This window comes from Chiloscyllium punctatum, chromosome 18 (genome assembly GCF_047496795.1).
Source record: "Chiloscyllium punctatum isolate Juve2018m chromosome 18, sChiPun1.3, whole genome shotgun sequence".
In the NCBI taxonomy this organism is placed as follows: Eukaryota; Metazoa; Chordata; class Chondrichthyes; order Orectolobiformes; family Hemiscylliidae; genus Chiloscyllium; species Chiloscyllium punctatum.
The window spans coordinates 99,662,151-99,687,193 of record NC_092756.1 but is presented as its reverse complement, the minus strand read 5'-3'; the positions used below and the strand labels follow the sequence as shown (position 1 = coordinate 99,687,193).

The window sequence follows — 25,043 nt, the reverse complement described above, 5'->3', positions numbered from 1 at the left end:
ACTGAAGATCCTTAAGCAGCATCTTCCAAACCCACAACAACTTCCATCTGGAAGGACAAAGGCAGGAAATACTTGGGAACACCACCATCTGCAAGTTTCCCTCCAAGCCACTCATCGTCCCGACTCGGAAATACATCGCTGCTCATTCAGTGTCACTGGGTCAAATTCCTGGAATTCCCTCCTGAATGGCATTGTGTGACTTCCGACAGCACATGGACTACATTGGTTCAAGAAAGCAGCTCACCACCACCTTGTCAAGAGGCAACTAGGGACAGGAAATGAATGCTAGCCCAGCCAGTGACACCCATGTCCCACAAGAGAATTACATATTAACAAAAAGTTAAAAATCTAAATCAATCTCCAGAGACGTTAATGGAATCATCAAAGATTAGAACATAGAACACAGAACAGTACTGCACAGCAATGGGCTCTTCAGCCCAGGATGTTGTGCTAAACATGATATCAAATTAAAATAATCCCTTCTTCTTGCCCTTAGTCCATATCCCTCCAGTCTTTACATATTCTTGTGCTTATCTAAAAGTCCTGTAAATGCTCCTATCGTGTCTGTCCTCCCCACCACCCCTGGCAGTGTGTTTCAGATGCTTACTACTCTTAGTGGAAAAAACACTTTCCCCTCACATCTCCTTTGAACTTTTCCCCTCTCACCTCAAATGCACATCCCATTGTATTAGAAGTTTCAACACTGGGAAAAAGATTCTGACAGTCAACCCTATCCATGCATCGCAACATTTTATAGACTTCTATCAACTCTCCCCTCAGCCTCCACCACTCCAGATCCCATCAGGCCCTGGGGGTTTATCCAGCTTAATGCTCTTCAAGAGACCCAACACTACTTCTTTATTGCTCTCTTATTTATTCAGCAATTATTGTCAAAAATTGGGAAAGGTTAAAATAGAAATGTATATACCTTCAAATGACTCATTTTTTCTGAAGAATCTCAAACAGGAGGAAGAGAATTTCAGTTCCCCCACCCCAGGAAAGCCACTGAGCTTAGAATTGCTTCTCCTGAGAATTGGGTTTACTTTTCCCCTCACGCTCCTCACACACAAACTGAACTCTTGTCTAAAGTATGGAACACACACACTAGTTTTGGGTTTGGCCTGAAATTTCAATGGACGAACAGAGAGTTTGGAATAAAGGCATAGGAGATAGATTGACACTGGCTTGGAACTCAGCTTGAATCAATAAATCCTAGAATTGTGCACTCACTGGAGTTGTGGTTGTTTCTGTTCCACTTTCTAATCTCATCCGATCCTGAAACAGAAAGAAGAGAGTAAGTGTTGTCCATTGAAGATTATACTTGAAAGAGAAAGATTTGAGAACTGATTATATCATTGATTTCACAGTAATCGGGGGTGGGGTGGGGTTTGGGGTGGAAGGGGCAGGGAGCGAGGAATTCTGTATGTCTGACACGAACCCCATGCTGACCTGAACTGGTGATGGGACCGGTTTGGTTTGGACTTTGCTCCTGAGACATCAACACAGTATTCAAATAATCCAGGATCTCAATCCAGAACCTGGACTGGATCTGGAGGGACTGTCTGGCTTTGCACTGGGATTGGATTGGTATCAAGTATCAGCAAACACGAACCTCATTTGGAAGAAACCGTGACCAATCAGACTGCGGTCTCTGGTTAATTCCTGACTCGGGACGATGTGATATGGAAATCTCTGTTAGATACCTGCTGTCTCTGCAGAGTGACTCTCCTTCTGGGAGGATCAGGGATAGAATGAAGAGAATTTCAGTTCTCCAATCCCAAGGTAGTGTCTTCTCCCATTATCACTGTAAGTTTAAATCTGTCCTTCCTGTTTGAATAATATTTAAACCTGTAACTGTGACCTATTGTTGAAAGTTGAGGAACATGGTGATGGGGTTGACATATTGCAGACTGACCAAAGCTCAGGACATTTTTAATACAACTGCTCAGCTTCTTAATTCTGTCAAAATGAACATCAATTGCATTGAATTATTTGCTATTTGTGAATTTATTAAGCTGTGTTATTGTTTTAATGAAATGTCTGCTTTAAAGCCCAAATTCCTATCTTCCACCTTGCAGTTTTCACTCGGATTTTTCCAGGCATGTGAGTAATTAATTTTCCTCCAGCTAAACTCTAACACCTCACTCCCTTTCTTCTGAAATCTCTGAATCCTGGAACTCCTTCCCTAACAGCACTGTAAACGGCCCCAAACCGCACCAACAGTTGCAGTTTAAGAAGGCAGCTCACCGCTACTTTCTCACTGGGCAACAGGGATGGGCAATAAATACTGGGCCCAGTTTGCAACACCCGTGTCCCGTGGAGAATATAAAGTTAATTTGGTAACAAAACAGAACATCTCGTGATGGTTCATCAATACTGACTAAGGCGCTCAGTTTGATGTCACCAACAGGTTTGGAATTCTATTTCTGATTCCCAAGTCCAAGCTGTTTCCATAAGCAGTGATCAATAGTGATCCCAACACTGATCCCTGAGGAACACCAATTCCCGCCAGTCTGAGTTAAGCACTTGAACCCCTACTCTGTTTTTGCTGTTTTGTAAACAGCTTGCTCTCAATAATGTCCCACACAGAGAGATCTACAAACCATCATCTCGTCCTGAAGTGATCACTTGGATTTTCCTTTCTTTGCTTTCTTTGGAATCTAAAATGGAAACAGGTTCTGATAATCAAATGGAAAATGAGTGTGAAATGTTCACAATTGAAAAGTGTGTCCCGTCACATGTTGCTTTTTGCTCACACTCACACATTGCAGCAGCCACTGAATGGCTCAGCTCACCATGAGCCGCATTCCCATCACTTGAAGGGCCAGCTCAGGGTTGGATTGAGATCAGCTCATTTCACCAGGAAACTGCAGTTTGAATCCCGGAGTGTCCAGGGTAAGTGTGAGTGTCCCTTCCTGCCCTGGGCTGAGATTGTCTCTAAGCCGCACTCTCTGGCCTCCTGGCTCTTCAGATACAGGAACAATAAGCCAAACACTGACTCTGGGCTCTGAGCTTTGGCTTTCCATCCAAGGCCAATGGATCCAAACAGCTTCCCAGAATCATTTGTACAATCATCAATAGACTATTCAGCAATGATTGTTCGAAACAGTGTCAGATTACAATTGAAATATCACTCTATGGAGCCTCCAAATAACTTGCTCTTTGTGCAAAATCTGGATTAGAGTAAAGAGATTTTCAGTTCCCCAATCCAGGAGAGCCTCTGTGCCCCATTGTCAGAATAGTTTCAGCCTGTCCCTCCTGTTTCAATGCTATTTAAATCTGTAACTGTGACATGTTGTTGAAAGATGGGGATAAATACTCTTAGTATCAGGTGCACTTTCATTCTGCGCTGATACTGAAACAGAGGTAACAGGATTTCAGTTGGAATGGACCACACATTCCAATATCCAAACGGTTTCCAATGATACCCCCTCTCACTGTAAACACCGCCTACACTCAGCACTTGGGTAGCCCTTGATTATTTCAGTTGGATACACTGGTGGTGATCTTTCAGGAATCACTGGTGTTGGGGTCGTCCCAGAGGACTGGAAAATGGCAAATGTAACACCCATTGTTTAAGAAGGGAGGGAGGCAGAAGACAGGAAACTATAAGCCAATTAACCTGTCCTCAGACATTGGAATGATGTTAGAGTCCACTATCAAGGATGAGATTGTGGAATACTTGGAAGTGCATGGTAAAATAGAGCTGAGAAAGCATGGTTTGGTCAAGGGAAGGTCATGCCTGACAAATAGTTTACAATTCTTTGAGAAGGTAATGTGCATGTTAGATTCAGTAGAGCCAGTGGACATATTGCACTTTGATTTCCAGAAGGCCTCTGAGCAGATGATGCACAGCAGGCTGGTATATAAGAGGCCATAGTGTTTGGGGTAAGATATTGGCATGGATAGAGGAATGGCAGACTGGCAGAATGCACAGGATTTTTTTCAGGATGGCAGCTGGTGACCCCCGCGGGGGTCCGTGCTTGGACCATAAATGTTCACATTATATATTAACAATGGGTGACAGAACTGAGGACATTGTTGCTAGGTTTGCAGATGACACCAAAGATAGACAGAGGGGAGGTGGTGTTGAGGAATTGGGAAGGCTGCAAAATGAATGACTCTAGGAGAGTGGACAAAGAAGTGGCAGATGGGATACAATGTAGGAAAGTAGGAGGTTATGCCATTAGGTAGGATGAATACGTAGATTATTTTTGTAAATGGGGAAAGGATTGGGAAATCTAAAGCACAAAGGGACTTGGGAGTCCAAGTTCAGGATTCGCAAAAGGTTAACACGCAGGTTCTGTTGGCATTTAAGAAAGCAAAAACAACGTTAGCATTAATTTCAAGACAGCTAGAATTCTAGAGCAGTGGTGTCCTGCTGAAGCTATATAAGGCTCTGGTCAAACCACACTTAAAATATGAAAGCGGTTTTTTTTGGCCCCGTATCTAAGGAAGGGTGTCCTGGTATTGCAGGAAGTCCAGAGGAGATTTACAAATGGTCCCATGGATGAAGGACTTGTCAAACAAGGAATGGTTAATGAATCTGGGTCTGTGCTCAATGGACAAAGAACAGATCAACTCTCAGCACAGCACAGGAACAGACCCTTTATTAACCTGTCTCAATAGGTTAAATGGTTTAATGTGTCTGAAACCCCAGATCTCTGGGTTGCTCCATGGAATTTTAATTCAGCATTATAATGGAATCTGTGTCATCCATATTCTTACACCTAAAGTCTCAACCCTCACTCTCATCATCCTGAAATAGAAATGACCTGTGTTAGAACCCTCACCAATTTTTCATTATTTTTAAATCTTTTATTAATTTTGAATTATGGGCTGGAATTGACTGGTGGAATTAGGAATAGAACAAATAAGTTTTGTTTGTTTGTGAGGCCAGACCTGCAGGTAAATTGCAGGGTGATTCTTGATGAAAGACATTCCAACAGACACAGTGATCCTGGGAAAAGCATTGTGTTTAAACAGACGGCAGAGGTTGGCTATTAACAAAGTCTGTATCTGGGAATTGGTTCTGGCAAGTCTGGAAGAGACTTGATGTTCAAGCAGATGGCACACTTTGAATGGTTACTGTGGTCTCAGGAAGAGATAATCAGATTATTTGTGTGAAAACAGATTTTGAATTGCTTTTGAACTACGTTTTCTGGAAGATGGTTCTGGGCTGCTCCTGAGACAATGGGCAGATTGGAAAGCTCCTGCCTAATCTGCTCCACAGCTTCTGGAATCCCACAGAGTAGGAAGCTGAGTTCAAAATATCACTGCTTTTCCCATGGGTGAACTCAGAAGGTGACCCTGATCAACATTTCAGAAATACAATCAAGCAGTCCATATAAATGCCTGTGAAACAATATAATCTGAAATGTATTTCAATAATCTAGCCAAGAACAAAGGTTATGACCATTTCTTCAACACAAACAAAATACCCAGTTTGATGTCACCAACAGGTTTAAAATCTATTTCTGATCTCAGCATGGATCCTGGAGAAACACTACTTCTCACATTTCCCCCACTCTGAGTAAGTCACTTAAAGCACTAGTCTGAGTTTGCTGTTTTGTAACCAGCTTGCTCTCCATTCTGCTCCTTGTCCCCGGCTCCGCGTGTATTTGAATGATTTCACTAAAGAGCTTGTTAATCCTCATGGACCCAGTTCCCATATATTAGTGCAGTCAATAATGCCCCACATAGAGAGATCTACAAACCATCATCTTGTCCTGAAGTGATCACTTTGATTTTCCTTTCGCTGCTTTCTTGGGAATCTGAAATGGAAATGGTTGAGAAACAATGACAGATTGAAACAGAAGGATAGATAGCTTGAGCCTCTGAGTGACTCACTTTTTTTTCCAAGGTATCTAGAATAGAAAGAAGGGTATTTTGGTTCTCCAATCCCAGGAGAACCTCTGTGTCCCATTATCAGAATAGATTTAAACCTGTCCCTCCTGTTTTAATGATATTTAAATCTGTAATGGTGATGTGTTATTAAAAGATGGGGATAAATACCTTTAGTATCAGGTGCACTCTCATTCTCCGCTGAGTCTGAAACAGAGAGATCAGGATTTCAGTTTCCAAACCACACGTTCCAATATCTGTATGGTTTTCAATTATCCCTCTCCCACTGCAAACAACACCCCTCCCAACCAGCCAACACTCAGCATTGGAGCACAGCACATCTCCAGAACAGAGCTTTAGTTGGAAATGTCCAAGATATTTAGAGACAGAAAGGAGGCCATGCAATCCAATACACTCTGCTGATTTTTACAATTTGTTGTAAACACTCTTCATTTCATGCAAATCTGTCAAAACAATTGACCTCAGCCTCTCTCTCTGGGAGCGAGTTCCATATTCCCATCGTTCTCCGAATAAACACATTTCTCTGAATTGTCTTGAATTTTTCCAGAAAGTGTTGTATTTGGTGTTTCCACAGGAACAGATATCAAGCCCCTGTCACCATATTAAGGTGTAATTTGTTGGTTGAGTCCTCAGTCAGGTCACACTTTAGTCCTCAGTCTCTCAGCTACAATCTTCACTGAGCCTCTGAAGCTGGGTCCTGACTTTGTTCTGTCTTGTTATTAAACCCATCCACATCTGCATTACTCCTCATTATTATCCAGCCCCTGTTCCTCTCTTCATGGTGTGTCCCAGGTTTCTGATCGATAGAACAAAGCCAATCTCACAACTGGTTTGTAGATCCTTCCTTTCACTTTCAGTGAACCCTTCCTGTCAAATAATGTTCCCCGGAACCTCCTCCGAACCCTCCAGACCAGACTGAACACATTGTTTAACTTTCATTTCCTGCTTCCATCTCATGGCAACACAGGCCCCAATGACATGAAGCTGTTGATTTAGTGTCGGTCTTCTCCCAGAATCTTCACTCTGAACCTCTTTCCTCAGCTCAAACTGACCGTCCATCAAGTGTGCCGTTGGTCTCCTGTTTGTCATCTCCCTGTCACCCAGAGCTTGCCTCCTCTTCTCCAGATGTTCACGTGTTCCCCTCATCCCTACCATACAGCTCCATCGGCTGGGCAGCTGGTTTGTGATGGAAAGTGATGCCAACAGTGTGGGTTCAATTCCTCCACCAGCTGAGGTGACCAAGTAGGTCCTTCCTCCTCAAAATCTCCCCCTGTTTTTGAATTGGTGACTCTTAGGTTAACCATCTTCAGTCATCCCTCTGTAATAAGGGAGCAGACCGTGGATCCTCTGGGATTGAAGCAATACTCTCAAATAAAATTGCAAAATCACTGCAATATGAAGTTTGTCCCCAGATTGGTGTCACCAACAAATTCGAAAATTGTATTTCTGATTCCTTAGACCAAGTTGTTTCTATAAATGTTGACCAACAGTGATCCCAGCACAGATCCGCAACCCTCCCCCCCCCAGCCTGAATAATGAGCTTCAACCCCCATTCTGTGTTAGCTATATTGTAATCAGCTTGCTCTCCATCCTGCTCCTTGTCCCCTGTCTCCACGTGTATTTGAGTCATTTCAATAAAGACCCAGCTCCCATATATTAGCGCAGTTGGTAATGCCCCACACAGAGAGATCTACAAACCATCACCTTGTCCTGAAGTGATCACTTTGATTTTCCTTTCTCTACTTTCTTTAGAATCTGAAATGGAAACAGGTTTTTGATGACCAAATGGAAAATGAGTGTAAAATGTTCACAATTGAAAAGTGTGTCCTTGTCACATGTTTGCTTTTTGCTCACACTCACACATTGCAGCAGCTGCTCAGCTCACCATGAGCTGCATTCCCATCACTCAAAGGGCCAGCTCAGGGTTGGATTGGGGTCAGCTCATTTTACCAGGAAGCTACAGGTTGAATCCCGGAGTTTCCAGGTTGAGGGAGAATCTCACTTTCTGCCCAGGGCTGAGATTGTCCCTCTGGCCTCCTTGCTCTTCAGATATAGGAACAGTGAGCTGAGAACTGACTCTGGGCTCTGAGCTTTAGCTTTCCATCCAAGGTCAATGGATCCAAACAGCTTCCCAGAATAATTAGTACAATCATCAATAGATTATTCAGCGGTGATTGTTAGAAACAGGGACACATTAAAACAGATATATGGATTCCTTGAGCCTCTGATTGATTCGTTCTTTGTTCAGAATTTGGAATAGAGTAAAGAGATTTTCAGTTCTCCAATCCAAGGAGAGCCTTTGTGTCCCATTATCAGAATAGTTTAAACTGTCCCTCCAGTTTTAATGATATTTAAATCTGTAACTGTAACATATTGTTGAAATATGGGGATAAATACCTTTAACATCCGGCTCACTCTCATTCTCCACTGAGTCTGAAACAGAGGAAACAGGCTTTCAGGTTCCAGACAACATATTCCAATATCTGAATGGCTTTCAATGATTCCTGTCCCACTGTAAACACACCCCACACTCAGCACTTGGGCAGGGGACAACTCCTATTTGTTTCAATTGGATACATTGGTCGTGATCTTTAAGGAATCACTGGAATCTGGAAGAGTCCCAGAGGACTGGAAAATGGCAAATGTAACCTTGCTGTTTAGGAAAGGAGGCAGAAGCCAGGGAACTATAGGCCACTTAGCCTGACCTTGATTGTTGCTAAGAGTTTGGAGTCCATTATTGAGGATGTGTTTGCAGATTATTTAGAAACGCTTGGTAACATGGGGCTGAGTTTAGCATAGTTTCATCGAGGGGTGGACATGCCTGGCAAATCTGTTAGAATTCTTTGAGCAAGTTAGACAAAGGAGAGCCAATGGACATGATGTGTTTGCATTTTCAGAAGGACTTGGACAAGGTGTTGCACAGGAGGCTGCTCCATCACATAAGAGTCTATGGTGTCAGGGACAAAGTACTGGCATGAACAGAGGATTAGCTGACTAGCAGAAGGCAGAGCGTCAGGAGAAAGGAGTCTTTTTCAGGATGGCAGCTGGTGACTGGTGGAGTTCCATAGAGGTCCGTTTTGGGACCACAACTATCCATGTTATACAGTAACAATCTGGAGGAAGGAACTGAGGGCATTGTTGTTAGGTTTTCAGATGACACAAAGATTTATGGAGGTACAGGTTGTGTTGAGGAGTGAGGAGACTGCAGAAGGGCTTCACAGACTAAGAGTGTGGGCAAAGAAGTGGCAGATGGAATACAATGTGGGCAAGTGTGAGGTTATGCTCTTTGGTTAGAATTCAGACATAGAGTATTTTATAAATGGGGTAAGGTTTTAGAAATCTGATACACAAAGGGACTTTGAAGTCTTAGTTCAGGATTTGCTTGAGTTTGACATGCAGGTTCAGTTGACAGTTAGGTCGACAAATACAATGTTAGCATTAATTTCGAGAGGGTTAGAATCCAAGAGCAGTGAAGCACTGCTGAGGCTGTATAAGGCTCTGGTCAGAACACATTTGGAATATTGTGAGCAATTTTAGGTCCCATATCTAAGGAATGATGTGCTGGCCTTGGAGGGGGTCCAGGACAAGAATGATCTCAGGGATGAACAGCTTGTCATACAAGTAATGGTTGAGGAATCTGGGTCTGTGCTCAGTGGACAAAGAACAGAACAATTCATAGTACAGCACAGGATCAGACCCTTCGGCCCAACAAGCCTACGCAACACATGAAGCCTTTATAAACCTTTTGCTTCTATGTGGTCCATATCCTTTATTCCCTGCTTATTGATGCACCTGTCAACGTTACTATTGTATCTTGTCTACCATGTCATCTGGCAGCATATTCCAGACACTTACCAGCCTCTGTGTAAGATTCTTGTCCCTCATATCTCCTTTAAACTTACTCCCTTTTACCTTAAACCTATGTCCCCTAGTAATTGACATTTCTACCCTGGGAAAGAGACTCTGACTATCCACTCTATCCATAACTCTCATCATTTTGTAAACTTCTATCAGGTTGCCCCCTCATCTTCCAACGTGTCAGTGAAAACAAACCAAGCTTGTCCAATCTCTCCTCACAGCTAATACCCTCCAAATCAGGCAACATCCTGGTAAGCCATGTCTGTACCCTCTCCAAAGCCTCCACATCCTTCTGGTAGTGTGACAAGTTTAAAAGGATGGTGGAATATCAGGTGAAAACTTACAGAATACTGAGAGGTCTGGATATAGTAGATGTGAACAAGATTTGTTATCTGTCGCTTTCCTCCAACTTTCCCTCTGTCCCAATATCCAAATGAAAGATGTCTTTTCCCAGGAATCTCTAAACTCCCAATACTTTCTGTCAAAATGCACAACCTCACATTGACCTTGACAGAAAATCATTTAACAATTACATCCCGTGTTTAGTAATATCTCATAGTTGAGCAGCAGTCTCCTCTATATTAAATAAACAAAAATTTGATGTCGCCAACCGAGGATGAAATTATGTATCTGATGACCAAGACCAAATTGTTCCTGTAAATGGTGGCCAACAGTGATCCCAGCACTGATCCCTGAGGAACACCACATTCACAACAGTCTGAGAAAGTCACTTTAACCACTAATCTGTGTTTGCTCGGGTCTTGCTCTCCAGAGCTGTGAACAGGAGAGGCCGAGCAAAGTCTTAGAAGGTAAGAAGAGAGGGGACGGAGGGCATGGAGGTTGTGTGCTCAGGGAGTTGTGCACCAGGTTACCGCCACCATCTTGGTTGGTAAGATGTCAAGCTGAGTGGTGTGCCACAGGGATTAGTATTAGGACCTGAATTTTTCACAATTTATTGAAAGAACCTGGATGGAGGGATCGAAGATACGGTGACTAAATTCAATGCTGAGTTAAAATTGGCAGGAAAGGAAGTTGTGAAGTGAACAATACAATGAAGGAAAAAATGGATAAAGGGAAGTTAATGATTGCGCAAAGACCAGGTAAATGGAATATCATTGGGAAATTGTTCATTTTGGTCGAAAAAATAAGAAAGAAGCGCATGATGTAGATGGTCAGAGATTGCAAAGCTCTGTGATGCAGAGAGATCTGGGTGTACATGTAGATAATTTTTTTAAAATGTAGGTGTGTGAATACAGCAAGTAATAAGGAAAGAGAACAAAATGGCCCTGTTTATTGGGAGGGAAATTGAACATATGTCAGCATAATTAGCAAAACATATTGGAGAAATTCAGCAGATCTGGCAATATCTGTGGCGAGAGAAACTGAGCTGAAGTGCTGATTCAAATATGACTGTTCTTTGGTACCCTGTCTCCCGCAATTCTATTTCTCTGTCCATAACTCAGCAGGGGAATGGGAACCTGAGGTGTCGTTCCAGTACACAGGAGGATGAGAGTAAGGAGGACATGGACAGGATTTTACGGTTACAGGGATGTGCTGGCAGATAGCAAACTGGTTTGAAGTGTGTCTACTTCAATGCCAGAAGTATCTGAAATAAGGTAGGTGAGCTTGCAGCATAGGCAGGTGCCTGAGACTTCGATGTTGTGGCCATTTCGGAGACATGGATAGAGCAGAGTCAGGAATGGATGTTGCAGGTTTCAAGATTTAGATCTTTCATTAAGAACAGGGGGAGGTGTGGCCTTGTTAGTCAAGGACAGTATAACAGTGGCTGAAAAAACTTTTGACAAGGATTTGTCTACTGAGGTGATATGGGCTGAGGTTTAGAAACAGGAAAGGAAAGTCACACTGCTGGGAGTTTATATTGACCTCTGCAGAATTCCAGGGATGTGGAGGAGAGGATCGGCAAAACGATCCTGGGTAGGAGTGAAAGGAACAGGGTGGTCATTATGGGGTCTTTAACTTCCCCAACATTAACTGGAAATGCTATAACTACAGTACGTTGGATGGATCAATTTTTGTCTAATGTGTGCGGGAGTGTTTACTGACACGAAGGGCCGACAAGAGGGGAGGCCACATTGCATATGGTGCTTGGTAACGAACCAAGTGATTTAGTGGTAGATGAGCACTTTGAAGAGAGTGACTGTTTAGTTTAGCAATGGAAAGGGATAGGTACATGCCGCAGGGCAAGAGTAATGAATGGGGGAAGGGAAGTTATAATGCGATTAGGCAAGACAGGATGCATAGAATGAGGTAGCAAAATGCAGGGGGTGAGGACAATCAATGTGGAGCTGGTTTAAGGAACAGATATTGCATATCCTTGATAAGTATGACCCTGTCAGGCAGGGAGGAAGTGATAAGGTAACGGACCTCTGGTTTACTAAAGAAATTGCATCGCTTGTTAATTGGAAGAAGGAGGCTTATGTGACGTTGAGACAAGGTGGTTCAGATGAGGCGATGGAGCATTACAGATTAGCGAGGAAGGATTTAAAGAGAGAGTTAAGAGAAAGGAGAAGACATGAGCAGTCTTTAGCAGGTAAAATAAAGGAGAACCCTAAAGCGTTCTATACATATGTGAGGAATAAAAGGATGACTGGGGTAGGAATAGTGTCAGTCAAAGACAGAAGTGGGAAGTGTCTGTGGACCCTGAGGAGATCGGACAGGTGCTAAACAAATATTTCTGATCTGTTTTTCACTCAGAAAAAGGAAAATATTGTAAAGGAGAAAAATTAGATACGGGATATTAGACCTGAAAGAGTCAAGGTTAGTAAGGAAGAGGTGTTATCAATTCAGGAAGGAGTGAAAGTAGACAAGTCCCCTGGGCCAGATGGGATTTACCCAAGGATTCTCTGGGAAGCTAGGGAGGAGGTGTTGGAGCCTTTGGCTTTGAACTTGGAATCGTCATTGTCTACGGGTTTAGTTCCAGAGGACTGGAGGATTGCAAAAATTGTGTTCTTATTCAAGAAGGGCAGTAGAGATGACCCAGGTAATTATAGACCAGTGAGCCTTACATCTGTTGTAAGAAAAGGTTTGGAAAGGATTATAAGAGATAGGATTTATAATCATCTAGCGAGCAACATTTTGATTGCAGATAGTCAACATGGTTTTGTCAAGGGCAGGCCATGTCAAACCTCATTGAGTTTTTTGAGAAGGTGACCAAGCATGTGGATGAGGGTAGGGCAGTTGATGTAGTGTACATGGACTTCAGTAAAAGCTGAAATTATGTATCTGATGACCAAGACCAAATTGTTTCTGTAAATGGTGGCCAACAGTGATCCCAGCACTGATCCCTGATGAACACCACTTCCCACATTCCCATCAGTCTGAGTAAGTCACTTTAACCACTACTCTGTGTTTGCTGTTTTGTAACCAGCTTGCTCTCCATCCTGTTCCTTCTCCCCTGTCTCCACGTGTATTTGAATCATTTCAATAAAGAGCTTGTTAATCCTCATTGACCCAGCTCCCATTTATTAACGCACCCAATAATGCCCCATACAGAAAAATCTACAAACCATCATCTAGTCCTGAAGCAACCACTTTGATTTTCCTTTCTTTGCTTTCTTTGGAATCTGAAATGGAAACAGGTTTTTGATTACCAAATGGAAAATGAGTGTGAAATGTTCACAGTTGAAACGTGAGCTGAGTACGGACTCTGGGCTCTGAGCTTTGGCTTTCTATCCAAGGCCAATGGATCCAAACAGCTTCCCAGAATCTCTTGTACAATCATCAATAGATTATTCAGCCATGATTGTTAGAAACAGGGACAGATTAAATTAGAAATATTGATACCTTGAGCCTCTGAATGACTCGCTCTTTGTGCAGAATCTGGAATCAAAAAAAGAGGTTTCAGTTCCCCTGTTCCCAGGAGAGTCTCTGTGTCCCATTATCAGAATAGGTTTAAACCTGTCCCTCCTGTTTTACTGATATTTAAATCTGTAATTGTGACATGTTGTTGAAAGATAGGGATGAATACCTTTAGTATCAGGCGCACTCTCATTCTCTGCTGAGCCTGAAACAGAGGGAACAGGATTTCAGTTTCCAAAGCACACACTTTCTGATAACTGATTGGTTTTCAATAATTCCCCCCTCCCTCTGCAAGCACCCTCCACACTCAGCACTTGGGCAGGGGACAACACCAGACATGAGTTATAGATGAATATTCAACCATTATTTAATAAATTTAACTATTTTATTACAAAGTTAATGGAAACTAAAAGTAGAAAGTTAGGTGACAGTATCTTAATATCTGTCAGAGGGAAGTTGTTGGAAGTAATTCTTTAAAACATGAAAGCAGGACACTTGGGAAAAGGTGTTACTGTGTAAATGGAGGATATCCAGCCCATTGTGTCTGCACACCTCTCCAAATGACCATCATGACTTTGAGTGCTTCTCCTGCCTTTTCCCCTTTGCCTTGCACATTTTTTTCTGTTGGAATAATCATCCTTTGAATGCTTTAGGAAGAGTCAATAAAGACTTGAGACAGGGAAATCACGTTTAACAAATCATTTGGTGTGTATTGAGGGAGAACCAAGTGCTGTGGATAATGGGGAGGTGCTGGATGTGCTGTTACTGGGATTCAGAGGCAGGTGATAAGCTGCAACATCAAAGGTCATTGTGGAAAATAATACCTCATGATGAGGGTTGCACTCCTACTGCAGTGGGTTAGCACTGCTGCCTCACAGCATTATGGACCTGGCTTTGATTCCACCTTGTGGCAACTGTCTGCGTGGAGTTTGCACAATCCCTTCCCCTATGTCTGCAAGGGTTTCTGCTGGGTGCTCCAGTATCCTCCCACAGGCTTGGAAGATTAGCCATATTAAATACGGGGATAGGGTAGCATGCACTTTGGACAGTTGGTGCAAATCTGATGGACCAAATGGCCTCTTTGTGCACATGAGGGATTCCAAGAAGAAAGTACAATACTGGGATGGGTGGACAATTTGCTAAAGAACAGGAAATGGAGGGTTGGCATAAATCATCATCATCAGCAGTCTCTCGCAGATGAGGAAGACTCTCTTCCACTCTCAGGGTGAGTCTGTAGGTGGCTGTTCAGACCCATGGGGCGACCACAGGCTCTGTTACACTTGAGGCAAGTGGTGGTCACAGGAAGGGAGTGGGTGAGTGGGCCAATGGTGTGGCAGTGTTCTCCTTTTGCTGTTTTCACCTGCCTTCAATTTTTTTTCCTGATAGCAAGTCTCAAGATGCTTGACTCCTTCCCGGATACTTCTCCTCCACTTTGGATAGTCTTGGGCCAGTGATTCCCAGGTGTCTGTGAATGTTGCACTTTGCCAATGAGGCCTTGAGGGTATCACTGAAGCACTTCTTCTGTCCACCTGGGGCTTGCCTGACTTTTTGTTTCTGGGAGTAGAGCACCTGCTTGGAGAGTCTCATATTGGTCATGCGGATGACATGCCCAGCCCATTGCATCCGAACAAGGGTGTTCAGTGCCTCAACAATAGGGATGTGGGTGAGGTTGAAGATGCTTGTGTTGCTGCAATGTTAGTACCAGTGAATTTGTAGGATCTTGCATAGGCAGGTTTGGTGTTACTGCGCCAGCACCTTGAGGTGTCTGCAGTAGACAGTTCATGTCTCAGAACCATTTGGGAGGGCAGGACCCACAACAGCTCTGTATACCATGATCTTGGTGTTGGATCTTGTTATCCTCCAACACCCTTTTTCTCAGGCGGTTGAAGGCTGCAGTAGCACACTGGAGGTAATGCTGAAACTCTTAATCAATATCTGCTTTGGTCAACAGGACACTTTCGAGGTATTGGAAGTGGTCAATATTCTCTAAGACTTCCCCATGGACCTTAATGATTGGGTGTTTGCTTCATAATGCCAGACCAGCTCGATGAAAGACTTTCATCTTGACAATACTAAAGGTGAGACCCCTGTTTTCGCAAACCTCCATAAAGGTGCTGACAATGATCTGGAGTACACACACAAGCATCATCTGTATACTGCAGCTCGATGCCACTGATTGGGGTGACTTCACTTTTGGCTTAAAGGCAGTAGAGGTTGAATAATTTCCTGTGGTTCTGTAAGTTAGCTCCAGTCCAGTGGGGAGCATGTTGGTGATGAGGTGAAGCATTGCAGTGAGATGGATTGAGAACAGTGTTGGGGCTGTGATGCAGCACTACTTGATACCAGTCTGAACGGGGAATAGTTTGGTGGTGGAGCCATTTGTCATTACTACAACTTCCATGTTATCATGGAGCAGGCAAAGGATGATGGCAAACTTCATGGTGCAACCAAAGCAGGATGCTCCATAGTGCTTCAGGATTCATCATGTCAAAGGCCTTTGTACCACGTACACAGGTATGTTCTTTTCTCTGCATTTCTCCTGCTTCTGTTTTGTGGTGTAAATCATGTACATTGTACCCCACCATGGCCAAATGTCACACTGCTATTCCGGAAGGGGTTCCTCAGCCACAGGGAGGAGATAGGAGAAGAGGACCTTGGCAACAACGAAATTCCCATGTAGTTGCCAGAGTCAGACTTGTGACCTTTTTGGAAAATAAGCACAATTGTGACATCTCGGAGCTCTCTCGGACATTCTCCTCCTTCCAGATAAGGCAGGTAGGGCATGTAGCTGCAGTAGGAGCTCTTCATCCCCACACTTCAATGCCTCGGTGGGAATACTATCTGCTCCAGCAGTCTTGTTGCTCTTAAGCTGGTGGATGACCCTCTCTACTTCATGCAAGGCTGGGTGTTGCTGAGCTTCTGATGTACAGAATGCTGTGTTCAAGAATGCTCAGATCAATGACAGAGCATTGGTTGAGGAAGTCTCTGAAGTGCTCCTCCCAGCATTTTCGAATGGCTTCTTTATCTTTAGTAAGAGTCGTTCCATCCTTGGCAGAGCAGAGAGGTGATTGCCTTGAGTGTTTGGTTCACACGTAGTCTTGACAAAACAGAAGAAACCATACATGTCAATGTTGTCAGCCATTTGTTGGAGCTCCAGTGCTTTCTCCACTCACCATCTGTTCTTTAGGTCGCGGGTTTGTTGTTGTTCCTCAGCTTTCAGTTGCCTGTAGGCCTGCCTTTTTTCTTCTGATGCAGTTGTTGTTTTCCAACCAGAAATGCCATGTGATTCTGGCTTAATAGTTCCTGGACATCATGATCATTCTCATCAAACCAGCCTTAGTGTTTCCTGGTTGAGTGACCGACCAAGGTTTTGCAGGCATTGATGATCACGGTCTTAAGGGCGTACCAGAGACTGTTGGGATCCTGCAACTCGGTGTAGCTGAGGACCACTAGGGTTTTGGAGAGAAGTTGGTTTGCTGAAGTTATTTTTCCTGGGCCTTTAAGTTTCTCAGTGTTAAACTTTTTGCGGCATTGCTTCTGTTTTCTCTGCAATGGCAGGGCTATGTTTATGTTGATCCTGGCTCAGATCAGGCGATAGCCTGTACAGCAGTCATTGCGTCCTGTCTTGGCATGTGTGATTTTAATGTCTTTCCAATCCCTCGCTCTGACGATGATGTAGTAAAGGAGGTGCCTGTGTTTGTAGCATGGCCGCTGTCATGTTATACTGTGTTTATTCCTTTGGAATAACAGTGTGTTGATGATGAGGATTGTGGCATTTTTTGAAAGGTGTGGTGCTAGAAAAGCACAGCAGGTCAGGCAGCATCCAAGTAGCAGGAGAGTCATTGTTTCGGGCATAACCCTTCGTTCGGAACGTGATGAAGGGCTTATGCCCAAAATGTCAGCTCTCCTGCTCCTCAGTTGCTGCCTGACCTGCTGTGTTTTTCCAGCACCACACTTTTTGACTCTGACTCTTCAGCATCCTCACTTTCTCCTTCGGGGCATTTGGTCAGGAGGTGCCACTGGAATTTTGCTTCCCAATTCCCTCTTTCCTGATTACCTCGTTGCAAAGGTCTGCACTTTTGTCGATTCATGTGTTGAAATTTATGAGGACGATTAGTTTGTCCACTACAGGAACCTGTAAGAGAGATTGGTCAAGGCTGGAGCAGAATTTCTCCTTGTCCTCAGCTGCTGCATCAAGCATTAGTGCATATCCACTGAATACTGTGACATATTGGTTCCGAGCAAGGGTGAATCAGAGTATCAAGGGCCGTCACACTTATTCCGCAAGGGGAGTCTCTGAGTCGGTCAGCCAACTCCATGGGTATGATACCCTTCTTTGGCCTTGCCTTTCCAGAAAAAGGTGTAACAATCACCTTGCTCTCGAGCTGTCCTTCCCCTGCCTGCTAGGTTTCATTCCGGTCAGCGATGCCAATATTATAGCGACTGAGTTCCTGAGCAATGATGGCAGTGTGGTGTTCTAGTCTATATCTGGAGGCACTGCCTATAAGGGTAGTGATGTTCCAATTCCTGAACTTCATCCTGAGGGTGTGGAAGGTGCCTGTCTGAGAGGTCTTTTAACATGAGGAAACCATTGCACACTGGTTACCGCACAGGCTTAGCATCACAAGGTCTTGGTCCAGTGATAAGGGGTGTCCAAGATAATGGGAAACCAGGCACTTGATTTGTCTTAGACTGCTTGCAGTGGAGTGCAGTTAAACGGTTTGGCACTGGGTAGCACCTCATGCTGGGTTATTGCGAGGTCTGGTGTGAGGAGAGTAGGAGGAAGGGGAGAGAACGAGAAGGATAGAGCAGTTGCTGTCATTGTGCTGGTTATTCTCAGTCTGTAACTGTGGAACCACTGGGCTGGGAGTGTGGCTTTGTAAGATCACTGGGGTAGGGGGGTTGTAAAACTCAATGTACTGGCAGTTGAGATGAGTTTATATTTTTAAAAAAATTAAACAGGGTTGGGGGTTTTATAAAATCACTGAACTGGTGGGTGAGCAGTTTATAAAATTACTGGGTTGATACGAGTTTGTGTACATACTGAGTTGGGAGGGTGTTATAAAATTATTGGGCTGGGTACATTTATAGGGCTAGGCAGGGGTGTTTTATACAACCTGGACATCTCAAGGGTTGTTAATAAGAAAGGATCACTGGGCTGGGAGGGTGTCATAAAATTACAGAGCTGGGGAGTGTTATAAAGATTACGGGGGAGGTGGTTTAAAAAGATACTGGCATGGAAGGTTACATAAATTACTGGAAATTATATAAACATGGACTGGGGATTGTTAGAAGTACTGGGCTGGGAGAAGTTATAAAAATTACATGGCTGGAAAGTGTGATAAAACACTGGGTTGGGGAGTCATATATGCACTGGACTGAGGGTATTATTATAAAATTACTGGGTGAGGTTATATAAACACTGGGCTGAGGGATTGCTGTATTATATAAACGCTGGTCTGGGGGTGTTGTCATGGGGGTTATGAAAACACTGGGCTGGAGGGTTGAAAATAAAATCATGAGGAGTTATTAAAAACGCTGGGGAGGTTGTTATAAAAATTATTCGTGGGGTTATTACAAAAAAAATCACTGGAGGTGTTGCACAAACATTAAGCGGGGGAGTTGTTATCAAATTATTTGGGGTTTATGTAAACACTGGGCTGGGAAGGAGGTTATAAAAATTATTGGAGTTATTAAAAAAAAGAGGGTTATAGAAAACGCTGAGGAGGGTGGTATAAAAATTGTGGGGTTATGTAAATACTGGGCTGGGGGTAGAGGTGCTACGAAAATCTGGTTGTAGTTGCAGCAGCTCGAGTTCTGGCCCACCCGCGTGACCTGCGGCAGTTGCTGCTAGGACCCACTTCCCGCGCCCCGCGTCTGAAGAGCCTGCTCGGGGGCAGCCGGAGACGGGGAAACAAGCGGTGCTCGGGTCTCGTTCTCCAGAGCTGCGGGAACAGGAGTGGCCGAGCGAAGTCTGAGAAGGTAAGAAGAGAGGGGAGGGAGCGAAATATGTGAAGGCAAGGAGGAGAGAGCGGACAGAGGGCAAGGAGGTTGTTGTGTGCTCAGGGAGTTGTGCACCAGGTTACCGCCGCCATCTTGGTTGGTAAGATGTCAAGCTGAGTGGTGTGCCACAGGGATTAGTATTAGGACCTGAATTTTACACAATTTATTGAAAAGAACCTGGATAGAGGGACCGAAGATATGGTGATTAAATTCAATGCTGAGTTAAAATTGGCAGGAAAGGAAGTTGTGAAATGAACATAACAATGAAGGATAAAACTGATAAAGGGAAGTTAATGAATGCGCAAAGACCAGTTAAATGGAATATCATTGGGAAATTGTTCATTTTGGTCGAAAAAAATAAGAAAGAAGCGCATGATGTAGATGGTCAGAGATTGCAGAGCTCTATGATGCAGAGGGATCTGGGTTTCCATGTAGATAATTTTTTTTAAATGTAGGTGTGTGAATACAGCAAGTAATAAGGAAAGAGGGCACAATGTCCATGTTTATTGGGAGGGAAATTGAACATGTGTTAGGATAATTAGCAAAAAATATTGGAGAAATTCAGCAGGTCTGGCAATATCTGTGGCGAGAAAAACCGAGCTGAAGTGCTGATTCAAGTATGACTGTTTTTCGGTGCTCTGTTTCCTGCAATTCTATTTCTCTGTCCATAACTCAACAGGGAAATGGGAACCTGAGGTGTCGTTCCACTACACAGGAGGATAAGAGTAAGGAGGACATGGACAGGATTTTATGGTTACAGGGATGTGCTGGCAGATAGCAAACTGGTTTGAAGTGTGTCTACTTCAACGCCAGAAGTATCTGAAATAAGGTAGGTGAGCTTGCAGCATAGGCAGGTGCCTGGGACTTCGATGTTGTGGCCATTTCGGAGACATGGATAGAGCAGAGTCAGGAATGGATGCTACAGGTTCCAGGATTTAGGTCTTTCATTAAGAACAGGGGGAAGTGTGGCCTTGTTAGTCAAGGACAGTATAACAGTGGCTGAAAAAACTTTTGACAAGGATTTGTCTACTGAGGTGATATGGGCTGAGGTTTAGAAACAGGGGAAGAAAGGTCACACTGCTGGGAGTTTATATTGACCTCTGCAGAATTCCAGGGATGTGGAGGAGAGGATCGGCAAAACTATTCTGGGTAGGAGTGAAAGGAACAGGGTGGTCATTATGGGGTCTTTAACTTCCCCAAAATTAACTGGAAATGCTATAACTATAGTACGTTGGATGGATCAATTTTTGTCCAATGTGTGCGGGAGGGTTTCCTGACACAATATGTCGAAGGGCCAAGAAGAGGGGAGGTCACATTGCATATGGTGCTTGGTAACGAACCAGGCCAGGTGTTTGATTTAGTGGTAGGTGAGCACTTTGGAGAGAGTGACTGTAATTTGGTTACGTTTAGTTTGGCGATGGAAAGGGATAGGTACATGCCACAGGGCAAGAGTTATGAATGGGGGAAGGGAAGTTATAATGCGATTAGGCAAGACAGGATGCATAGAATAGGGTAGCAAAGTGCAGGGGGTGAGGACAATCAGTGTGGAGCTGGTTTAAGGAACAGATATTGCATGTCCTTGATAAGTATGACCCTGTCAGGCAGGGAGGAAGTGATAAGGTAACGGAACTCTGGTTTACTAAAGAAATTGCATCGCTTGTTAATTGGAAGAAGGAGGCTTATGTGACGTTGAGACAAGGTGGTTCAGATGAGGTGATGGAGCATTACAGATTAGCGAGGAAGGATTTAAAGAGAGAGTTAAGAGAAAGGACAGGACATGAGCAATCTTTAGCAGGTAAAATAAAGGAGAACCCTAAAGCTTTCTATACATATGTGAGGAATAAAAGGATGACTGGGGTAGGAATAGTGTCAGTCAAAGACAGAAGTGGGAAGTGAATGTGGACCCTGAGGAAATCAGAGAGGTGCTAAACAAATATTTCTGATCTGGTTTTCATTCAGGAAAAGGAGAATATTGTAAAGGAGATATTAAACTAGAAAGTATCAAGGTTAGTAAGGAGGAGGTGTTATCAATTCTAGAAAATGTGAAAGTAGACAAGTCCCCTGGGCCAGATGGGATTTATGCAAGAATTCTCTGGGAAGCTAGGGAGGAGGTGCTGGAGCCTTTGGCTTTGATCTTTGAATCGTCATTGTCCACAGATTTAGTACCAGAGGACTAGAGGATTGCAAATGTTGTGTCCTTATACAAGAAGGGCAGTAGTGATGACCCAGGTAATTATAGACCAGTGAGCCTTACATCTGCTGTAGGAAAAGGTTTGGAAAGGGAGTCTCCGGAGTGGAGAGATAAATGTGGGGGGCGGGGGAGGGAGGGAATGTAGGAGCAACAGGTAGTGGTGATGGTAGATTTTAATTTTCCCAACATTGACTGGGATTCACTTAGTGTTAGAAGTTTAGATGGATCAGAATTTGTAAGGACCATCTAGGAGGGTTTTCTAGAACAGTATGTAAATACTCCAATTCAGGAAGGAGCAATACTGAACCTTGTGTTGGGGAATGAGCCCAGCCAGGTGGTTGAAGTTTCAGTAGGGGATAACTTTGGAAATAGTGATCACAATTTCATAAATTTTAGAATACTCATTAACCAACTAAGACAGGAGTGGTCATAGAGATGTACAGCATGGAAACGTACCCTTCAGTCCAACCCGTCCATGCCGACCAGATATCCCAACCCAATCTAGTCCCACCTGCCAGCACCCGGCCCATATCCCTCCAAACCCTTCCTATTCATATACCCATCCAAATGCCTCTTAAATGTTAGGGGAAGGCCAACTATACCAAAATTCAGCAGGAGCTGGGGAATGTAGATTGGGAGTAGCTATTTGAAGGTATATGCACATTTGATATGTGGAAAGTTTTTAAAGAGCGGTTGATTAGAGTTCAGGAGAGATATGTTCCTGTGAAAATGAGGGATAGAAATTGTAAGATTAGGGAACCATGGATGACAGGTAAAACTTTGAAGTTGAGACTAGCTAAATGGAAAAAGGAAGCATACATAAGGTCTAGGCGACTGAAGATAGATGAAGCTTTGGAAGAGTATCGGGAATGTAGGACCAATCTGAAATGAGGAATTAGGACAAAAGGGGGTCATGAGCTATCTTTAGCAATCAGGAAAATCCCAAAGCTTTTATTCATATGTAAGGTGCAACAGAGAAAGGGTTGGCCACTCAAGGAAGAAAGTTATGTGTGGAGTCAGAAAATGAATGAGATTCTTAACGAGTACTTTGCATTCGTATTCCATGAGGAGAGGTACATGACGGATGTTGAGGTTAGATGTTTGATTACTCTAGGTCAAGTGGGAATAAAGCAGGAGGAAGTGTCGGGTATTCTAAAAGGCATTAAGGTGGTCAAGTCCCCAGGTCCAGATAGGATCTATCCCAGGTTACTGATGGATACAAGAGAGGAACTAGCTGGGGCCTTAACAGATATCTTTGCAGTATCCTTGAACATGGCTGAGTTCCCAGAGGGCTGGTGAATTGCTAATGTTGTCTGCTTGTTTAAGAAGGGTAGCAGGGATAATCCAGGTAATTGGATAAGATACTGAGGGATAGGATCTATTCCCATTTGGAAGAAAATGTGCTTATTAGTGATAGGCAACATGGTTTTGTGCAGGGAAGGTCATATCTTACCGACTTACAGAATTCTGATTGGAAAAGAAGGGGTGTAGATGTCATATCCATGGACTTGAGTAAGGCGATTGATAAGGTTCCCCATGGTAAGCTGATGGAGAAAGAGAAGTGGCATGGGGTCCAAGGTATACTAGCTAGATGATAAAGAACTGGCTGGGCAGCAGGAGACAGAGTAGTAGTGGAAGGGAATTCCTCAAAATGGAGAACTGTGACCAGTGGTGTTCCACAGGGATCCGTGCTGGGACCACTGTTGTTTGTGATAAACATATATGATTCTGGAGGAAGGTATAGATGGTCTGATTAGCAAGTTTGCAGATAGAGTCATAGAGATGTACAGTAGGGAAATAGACCCTTCGATCCAACCCGTCCATGCCGACCAGATATCCCAACCCAATCTAGTCCCACCTGCTAGCACCTGGCCCATATCCTTACAAACCCATCCTATTCATATGCCCATCCAAATGCCTTTCAAATGTTGCAATTGTACTAGCCTCTACCACATCCTCTGGCAGCTCATTCCATACACGTATCACCCTCTGCGTGAAAAAGTTGCCCCTTAGGTCTCTTTTATATCTTTCCCCTCTCGCCCTAAACCTATGCCCTCTAGTTCTGGACTCCCTGACCCGAGGGAAAAGACATTGTCTATTTATCCTATCCATGCCCCTCATAATTTTGTAAAGCTCTATAAGGTCACCCCTCGGTCTCCGACGCTCCAGGGAAAACAGCCCCAGCCTGTTCAGCATCCCCCTGTAGCTCAGATCCTCCAACCCTGGCAACATCCTTGTAAATCTTTTCTGAACTCTTTCAAGTTTCACAACATCTTTCCGATAGGAAGGAGACCAGAACTGCACGCAATATTCCAACAGTGGCCTAACCAATGTCCTGTACAGCCGCAACATGACCTCCCAACTTCTGTACTCAATACTCTGACCAATAAAGGAAAGCATACCAAAAGCCGCCTTCACTATCCTATCTACCTGCGACTCCACTTTCAAGAAGCTATGAACCTGCACTCCAAGGTCTCTTGTTAGCAACACTCCGTAGGACCTTACCATTAAGTGTATAAGTCCTGCTAAGATTTGTTTTCTCAAAATGCAGCACCTCGCATTTATCTGAATTAAACTCCATCTGCCACTTCTCAGCCCATTGGCCCATCTGGTCCAGATCCTGTTGTAATCTGAGGTAACCCTCTTCGCTGTCCACTACACCTCCAATTTTGGTGTCATCTGAAAATTTACTAACTGTACCTCTTATGGTCGTATCCAAATCACTTATGTAAATGACAAAAAGTAGAGGACCCAGCACCGATCCTTGTGGCACTCCACTGGTCATAGGCCTCCAGTCTGAAAAACAACCCTCCACCACCACCCTCTGTATTCTGCCTTTGAGCTAATTCTGTATCTAAATGGCTAGTTCTCCCTGTATTCCATGAGATCTAACCTTGCTAATCAGTCTCCCATTGGGAACCTTGTCGAATGCCTTACTGAAGTCCATATAGATCACATCTACTGCTCTGTCCTCATCAACCTTCTTTGTTACTTCTTCAAAAAAACTCAATCAAGTTTGTGAGACATGATTTCCCAAGCACAAACCCATGTTGACTATCCCGAATCAGTCCTTGCCTTTCCAAATACATGTACATCCTGTCCCTCAGGATTCCCCCCAACAACTTGCCCATGACTGAGGTCAGACTCATCGGTCTAAAGTTCCCTGGCTTGTCTTTACCACCCTTCTTAAACAGTGGCACCATGTTTGCCAACCTCCAGTCTTTAGGCACCTCAACTGTGACCATCGATGATACAAATATCTTAGCAAGAGGCCCAGCAATCACTTCTCTAGCTTCTCACAGAGTTC

The 25,043-nt window shown here is 43.8% G+C and overlaps 1 protein-coding gene across 1 annotated transcript in view; it reads right to left on the bottom strand.

Moving 5' to 3' along the window:
* LOC140489128 (uncharacterized) overlaps positions 1-25,043 on the bottom strand; it is a 161,049-nt gene that overhangs the window by 122,308 nt on the left and 13,698 nt on the right. The window contains exons 6-14 of the mRNA XM_072588362.1: positions 13,712-13,747; positions 13,528-13,563; positions 13,251-13,307; positions 8,263-8,298; positions 7,570-7,620; positions 6,016-6,051; positions 5,718-5,774; positions 2,604-2,660; positions 1,231-1,275 (exon numbers count right to left, since the gene is read on the bottom strand). Of these exons, the coding sequence (XP_072444463.1) occupies positions 1,231-1,275; positions 2,604-2,660; positions 5,718-5,774; positions 6,016-6,051; positions 7,570-7,620; positions 8,263-8,298; positions 13,251-13,307; positions 13,528-13,563; positions 13,712-13,747 (411 nt within the window). The remainder of the gene's footprint in view (positions 1-1,230; positions 1,276-2,603; positions 2,661-5,717; positions 5,775-6,015; positions 6,052-7,569; positions 7,621-8,262; positions 8,299-13,250; positions 13,308-13,527; positions 13,564-13,711; positions 13,748-25,043) is intronic.